Raw genomic sequence first — 7,842 nt, 5'->3', positions numbered from 1 at the left:
CAGATGTGTGCCCTAGAGTTAAAATGTTTTTGTTTAATGCATTTTTGTAATAATGTTTAATTGATTCCTAATTTCTCTGGCTAAAAAGGTGGTCTGGTCAACTGCTTTTTTATTTTTATAATAATTTATTATTATTATTATTTATTATTTTTTTTTAATTTTATTGTTTTTCAAATGTGTCGGTTGCATTATCTAGCCGGATTGGGGGTTTGTGACATTTGGGATACTGTACATTAAAATATTATTTCAGCATTTTAAACTTTTGAGATGGCGCTGTTATCACCAGAAAAAAAAATTGTCTGTAGTTTAGATACTTCAGTAAGATACTCTGTGGTGTAGACAATACTGGTATTTGTAATTAAGTGTAATGTGTGTGGGCTTATATGCTCATCTTTGCTGTCTTTTCTGTTTGTACATAAACTTCGGAACATTTTTGTAATATGATAGGTTATTTCTCTTTTTTGGTTTTTATTCTTCTTTTACTGTTAACTTAGAACTGTCTTTATCTGGCGATTGGCTAATTACTGGGATCGGTTACACCTGTGGATGGTCGAGATTGACAGCTCTGGGGAAATTGAAAGGTGAGCTGGATGTAGAGATAGTCGTAAAACCACAACGTGTTATTTTTGGTCACTCCTCCGAGCATGTGATAGTCCGGACGGGTGTCAGTTCACATGTGAAACTTTTATTCCTAGGCGTTCAACGTTTATGTGATTATAAATGATGAAACTCAGTTTCCAACTGATAATTAAGAACTATACTATTTTTATTGTAGTGCCTCCGTAGCCGAGTGGTCAGGAGCGGGAGTGCAGTAGCACACGCTCTTTGAGTAGACCGGGGTTCAAGCCCCTGACTGCTGAATACGGTCGATCTGCCAACCCGCACTGGACCAGCGTGGCAGATTTCCTTGTCCATTTCCCTCAACATGAATTGTTAAGAAGGCTTCCATCCTGCAGTGGGTTGATAATGGCTGCCCTTTACCTTTTACTATTTTAATTAATAATATATCGGGTTTGAATGAATGCAGTTAACTTCAAAATCATCATCATGTGTTCTGTCAAGATTATGTCCAAGCATACACATTCAACAACCAATTTTGAAGGTCATAGTAGCAGTGGACGTTATTTCATCTAGATACAACCAGAAATGATGTATCATCTTTCCAACATCATAGAAAGGGTGGAGGCAGTGTTATCATGTGGGGCAGAATAATGATCAGTGGCCGCACCCTTTTTCATGTTTTTGATAGGGATACCGTAACTGTGCAGAGGTGCTGAGAATAGAGCGTCGAACCCTATGTGTGACGTTGTAGAGGTGCAGTTAGCCCAGATTTTCTTTTCATACATGACAGTGCCACTACACATAGAGCTCAAGTGGTGGAGGATTATCTTGAAACTGAAGATATTCACTGATTGCTGTGGCCAGCACAATCATCAGACTTAAATCCTATTGAACATGTGTGGGACACCCTTGGGTATCGCATTGCATGCTGACAGCCAACTCCTAGGTCACTTGATAAGCAATGGTCTGCACTAGTGGAAGAATGGGATTTGTTACCACAGAATCTTATAACACTCTTATATCAAGCATAGTTCACAGCTATCAGTCCTGTTTAGCCATTGAAGGGGGATCCTACGCTGTATTGATGTTGTGATCATATTTTTGAGCATCTTATATTGACTTGTGTAACGTGACCTTTTTGTTAATTCTTATGCAGCCTCTATTAATGTCCCTTATATCTGTCTAAAGTTTTTGGCTGTCTCATTTCATCATTATTCTGCAGTACACTCCTGTACTAAATTTTGTCCTTCTTCATTGCAAGCTGCATGAGTTACACCACATTTTCTACCTGGTCTGTTAATATTTTCAAGCAGTGTATATAGCCATATAATTATGCAATACTTGCAAAAATTGTGGTAGATACTGTCAACTATAACATGATGAATACTAAAATTTATTAAATTACATTATTACTATTCAAATTTAAATTAGAAATTTATGTTCAGAAACTTGGTTAAGATATCAATATAATAATTTCTTTTACTTTATTCTAAGGGCTTTTTTTTTCTTGTGAGCTTTAATAAAACTGTTCATTTTTGGCAAAAAGAACTCTCTTTTTTTCCCCCTATAAGTTGAATAGCTTTAGTGAAGCTTGCAAGTCAAATGAAGACCTACTTCAGAATAAACTACAGGTAATTATATTGTTATTAGTTGAGTATCATAACTTTAAAATTACGGATTTTTTTTCTAATCACCCTTTATATATGTATGTATATATATTTTTTGTGTAATTTTATTATTTTTTTTTTCAGATTCAGTGGCTAACTACTTATGTAAACAGACTGGCAAATGAGAAGTATGTATACAAAATAATGAAATATCAAAGGTATCTATTTATCACAGATTAACATTCTCAAAATGTCTACTAATGAGCTTGGCAAGGAAGACACTTTTCAAGTAGAAAATATCCAGCACAAAACAAAATTGCTGGAGAATTCAGTATCCCAGGTTACAAGCAAACAGAATTACATTGTCCAAAAAGGAATTATTGAGAGAGAAAATTTCAGAAAGCTATTCTCAAATCATAATTTTATTAAAACAGGAAGAAAGTTTGATTGTAAGCAAAAACATTTAAAATGTGAAACGTGTGAGAAGATATTTACCCATTCAAGTGACCTCAAACGACATTTATTAATTCATACTGAACAGAAATTTTTCTGTTGCGAAATATGTGGTAAAGTGTTTTCAAGAGCAGATGTTCTCAAAAGGCATTTTTTAGTTCACACTCAGGAAAAAACCTTCACATGTGAAAAATGTGGCAAAGCATTTTTAACCTCAACAATTTTAAAAAGACATTTATTGGTTCACACTCAGGAGAAACTCTTCCCTTGTGAAACATGCGGTAAAGAATTTTCAATTTTAGGTAAGCTTAAAAGGCATTTATTAGTTCATACTGAGAAAAAACCCTTTCCTTGCAAAATATGTGGCAAAGCATTTTTGAGATCAGAAGACCTAAAAAGGCATTCATTAGTTCACACTCAAGAAAAATCCTACATTTGTAAAATATGTGGTAGGGCATTTACAAGGTCTGATAATCTACAAAGACATCTATTAGGAAACACTCATGAGAAACTCCTTGCTTGAGAAATAGGTGCAAAAACACTTTCAACATCAAAATTCCAGATAACCTAGAATGTGACACCATTTTTTTTCTCAATGGAAAGATTTCCTGGTATAAAATATTTAAATTTAAGTTTGCATTCTGAATGTATTACAAAAAATAATTTCTTACAATATTCCAAACAATATTTTCACTGTCCAATCTCCAGAAATTTTTCACACTAACTACTGTATATTATCAACTGTTTTTCATGAGGCTCATAATAAATGTTTATTTTCACTACATCGGTTAGTTATATTCTCATTTGTATGTGTGCCAGAACTTAAAAATTTATTCTGAAATCAGAAAAGTGATCAACGAAAGAGTTGCAATGTTTGCCAGTCGTATGTCGTTTCTAACAAAGCTAATGTATTCACAAAAATTTCTCTAAGCCAACTGATGCTGTACTTGCATTTTAACAATGCTTGTTCTTTATCTTCTTCTGCTGACAGGAAATTAGAACTTCTGCTGTTGAACAATGGTTGCTTAAAAAGAGGTTTATGTATTAAATGTTACTGATAATGCAATTAAAATAATTAACCTTAATGTTTTTCATTTGAAAAAAAAAAAAGGATATATTTGCCTTCCATATTTCTCATGGCACCTAGCCTTAAGACACATTTACAAAAACTGGATATCTGCGTGGTTTTTTTGTATATTTATGAAAACTATGCAAATTGTGCTGACCCAAATAAAATCTCTTAGAATTCCTGGCTAAAAGTATCGTAGTGTTTACTTCATTTTGTATGGTCATATCATGTGCCAATTCCAGATTTCCACTTTTAGTACAGAGGCACAATCCCAAACTCGGCTTCAAGATAGGAGGGAAGGGTAATTATATACAGTGAAACTTCCCTTTAACGGACAGCCATGGGGAACGAAAATGTGTCCGTTAGAGAGAAGTGTCCGCTAACAAGAAGTCAGGGAGAAAAAAAAAAAAAGAAAGAAAGAAAAATCGTTAAACATTTAATGTAAAATTAAATTAAATTATATACAGATTTTGCACAATATTTTTGTAAATAATATACATACAATTGTGCTATGCATATTATGACTTTATCTTAAGAAAAATGCATACAGTAATCACTTATTTTCTTCTGCACCTTCTTCCGGCTGATAATTTTGTTTTCAACATTTGTTTGGTTTGGAGTGAAGAAACCATCGAAAGTCCTTCAGTATCTTCTTCAGCGGCGAAAAACATTTTTAAACGATTGATTTGTATGAGCGCTTCTATTTTCATCAGTGGTTCGTCGTTAATATGTTCTTCGACAGAATGACCTCCTTCCATTTCTTCATCCTCATGAGGAACTTCTTGAAAAATATCAATGATAATGTCATTGATATCTAGAGAACCATCTTCTGTAGTGAGGTTCGAGTCTATATCTTTGTAGCCAGGGTCACTTGTAGCGGAAGTATCGTACATTATCAATAGACGTTGAAGTTCTTGTTCTTCTTGGTGCTCCACATTGCTGTTCACAACTTCAATTTTTGCATTTGAGAAGCCAGACTTTACAAAACAGTTTGTTTTCTAATTGAGTTTACTGAAGAGGAAATCCATTGAATCGCATCTAGGATGCTGATTTTCTTTGCAAGGTCATTCGCACATGTTACATCGTTCATGTTTGCAATGAGATGTCTTAAAACACGTTTTCTGTAGTGAAGTTTAAAATTTTTTATTATCCCTTGATCCAAGGGCTGACACTCTGCAGATGTGTTTGGTGGCAGAAAAATGATTTGAATGTTGGACAATTCAATGTGCGGGTGAGATGCAGCATTATCCATGAAAAGAATAATTTTTCTGTTTTGACGAATCATGTTTTGGTTAAAGTGACTTATCCATTCGCTCATGATATATCGTGTCATCCACGCTTTTTATTAGACTTCCAGTCAACATTCAAAAGATTCAACTTTATGCCCTTGAAACAACGAGGATTTTGTGGTTTTCCTATAACAAGAGGTTCAATGTCTCCCAGCATATTTGTACACAATAGTACAGTCAAGCTTTCCTTAGAAATTTTTCCGCCCTGGCACTTTTCGTTTTTTAGACTCATTGTTTTTTCAGGAAGAGCTTTAAAAAAACAACCCTGTTTCGTCACAGTTGTAAATATCCTTAGCTTCAAAATCACGACATAAATCTTCCAATTTGACGGTCCACTCTGTTACAACCCCAGTATCAACAGATCCACCTTCACCACTTACGGTTTTCCAAGAAATTTTATGCCGAGTTTTGAACTTGTCTAGCCATCCCACAGAAGCTTTGAACTCATTTACTCCCATAGATTTCGCAACCTCCAAAGCTTTTTCCCTAATAATAAGCCCATTAATGGGAATTTTTTTAGCACGTGCACGACAAATTTGAAGTCCAACAGTTTTCGGGAATGATTTTTGAACCTGATCATTACCGTGTTGCCAAAATTGTTTGAGCAGTTCATTTTTTTTCTTTAGGATGTCGCTTACCTGCATCTTCCCGATTTTGAATTTTGCAGCGAGATTGCAAACACTATTTTTTTGCCGATCATACGCATTAATGAGTTCGACTTTATCTTTTAAAGTTAAATGTTTACGAGAAGACATTGTGCACAGAACTGCGACATAAACCTTGATAAAATTCAGAGAATTGGAAATAGAAAATAAACACACGATTGAGGCAATACGTGGAAGAAACGTTCCTAGAAAAAGGGCCGTGAGCTCGCCCGCTGTCCGTTATGGGGAGATCAAATTAAGTGCTAATCTAAACAAAACAGTGCAGATTGCCTGTCCGCGTCCGTTACAGAGAATGTCCGCTAGACAGAAGCTGCAAACATGTTAAAATCAATGGAGGTGAGTTGGGGAATTTGAAAATGTCTGTTGTAGAGAGATGTCCGTTAACGAGAGGTGTCCGTTAGGAGAAGTTTCACTGTAAAGGGATGGTAAAAAGTCCTAAATGCATTTGTTTTTGGCATTTCATCCCTTTTTATTGAAGAACTGTTCATCATTATTCAACTTTCCTCTCTACACTTTTATTATCTAAAATGGTTCTTTAGTTATGATCAAAAACTGTGTTAAGAAACTTAAACTCACCAAGGATTGAATAAGTACTTATTTCAACCGTTCGGGAGTACCAATATTCTGATCAGTACCGGAAAAGTAGGTCAAAAATTCGATTTTACTTCTTTGTATGTTTTGTATGCTATTTGGTTGTTGGCAGTTGGAAATAAGAACAATTACACTGTGTCTTATATTCAATGGTAATATCAATCTTCATTTTGGCCGTATATTAAATCTCACTTTAATACATTTGAAAGAGGAATGGAATTCCACATGTTGGATTCCTGCCAAAGTGTCATGTAGGCATCCTGCTGTAATGAGAACACTGAAAAGAAGTGCCCAGAGGGCCCAATATGGTTGCTTTAGCATGGTTGTTAAAGAACACAGGGGACCTGTTCAGGAATTTCATGGGGGGGGGAGGGATATACAGTAGCAAACTTTCATGTAGTTTGCTGCTGTATATTCTAATACAATTCTAATGTATTCTGTGTGTTAAGCATTCAAGGAGAAGAGTTAAAAAAAAAATAATAAAAATAAAAACCACTGTGCAGTGTGTTAGTTGGTCACTCAGATGACAGTTTATTAGATTTTCTATAAAACATCTGTAAGCCAACTGTAAAACAGCATCTAAAAATGTTCACTTTTGCTGCAAAGTAATCGTATATATAGTTATATCTTTAACTAAACTCGTATTGCAGGAGAATGTGTTTTGTCCCTGTTGTTTACACTTGTTTTATTTTGAAAATATATATTTTTTTTAAATAAAACCATGTAAATAAAAACTTACAAGCAGTTGAATCAAAACTTTATTTTCAATTCAGAGCAGGTGAGAATCGTTGACAGATAATTGCACATTTTTTTACTTTTCTATGTTATATTTTAGAAAGATGACTGTAAAATTCCTAAATTTTTTCATGCCTTGATTCATAGGTTGCAAGACTGAGGTAGTGATCAGTGGTAAAAACTTACATATACACACACACACACACACACACACACACACACACATATATATATATATATATATGTGTGTGTGTGTGTGTCTTTTTTTGTTTTTTTACGTCTTTATGAAGCTTTTAAAACTAGCCTTCAGATTTACACCCATGGAACCCTTTTGCAAATCTGCATCTTTGCAAAACCCTAATATTTTTAAAAACTAATAATAATAAATTAAACACATCTGTGCAAATTTAAAAAATCAAAAAAATATTTGCAGGATCTTGGCAACCCTTTGTAAAACTTCAGGATTACGTGAAACCTACTTTTTTGTATTAAATTCACATGGTGGTTATAGTATAGACATATTCCTATACTGGTCATCTGATTTTTGATTTACATTATTTAAATTGTGCCAACAGATGTAGGAGATAGCTATTTATTGATGTTCACAAATAGGAAAAATCGTTTAACCATTGACACTTGGGGTGGGGGGAATAAAACATGAGTTAGTGAAGCATTGTACATGCAAGGATGCAGAAATATTCATGATATCCATGGTGGTTCATTATCCAGTTAGAAAAATATGAGATCTCAGTTCCATTCTCAGTGATGCCCATTTTCACTTATAGTCTGCTAAGTCAATTTTTCTGACAGAATCCCAGTTGTCAGTTGCCTCAGCAACTATCCATCTCAATTGTCCTACTTGTCTACTTTAT

At 34.3% G+C, this 7,842-nt stretch overlaps 1 protein-coding gene across 1 annotated transcript; it reads left to right on the top strand.

The window, feature by feature from the left end:
* Positions 1 to 475: 475 nt before the first annotated feature.
* On the top strand, positions 476 to 3,194 carry LOC150075532 (uncharacterized). The gene is made up of 3 exons (XM_090388874.1): positions 476 to 581; positions 2,141 to 2,192; positions 2,313 to 3,194. Exon 3 carries the CDS (start codon positions 2,419 to 2,421, stop codon positions 3,142 to 3,144), a length of 726 nt encoding a protein of 241 aa, XP_090245000.1. The 5' UTR covers positions 476 to 581; positions 2,141 to 2,192; positions 2,313 to 2,418; the 3' UTR covers positions 3,145 to 3,194.
* The last annotated feature ends 4,648 nt before the right edge of the window (positions 3,195 to 7,842 follow it).

This window comes from Mastigoproctus giganteus, chromosome 14 (genome assembly GCF_048544385.1).
Source record: "Mastigoproctus giganteus isolate SK-2022 chromosome 14, ASM4854438v1, whole genome shotgun sequence".
NCBI classification, from domain to species: Eukaryota; Metazoa; Arthropoda; class Arachnida; order Uropygi; family Thelyphonidae; genus Mastigoproctus; species Mastigoproctus giganteus.
The sequence above is the reverse complement of the archived record's forward strand: the minus strand, read 5'-3'. Positions and strand labels throughout refer to the sequence as shown.

Bases quoted from the DNA above. Each gene is read 5' to 3' on its own strand.
- LOC150075532 (XM_090388874.1), top strand. From the start codon at position 2,419: ATGTCTACTAATGAGCTTGGCAAGGAAGACACTTTTCAAGTAGAAAAT.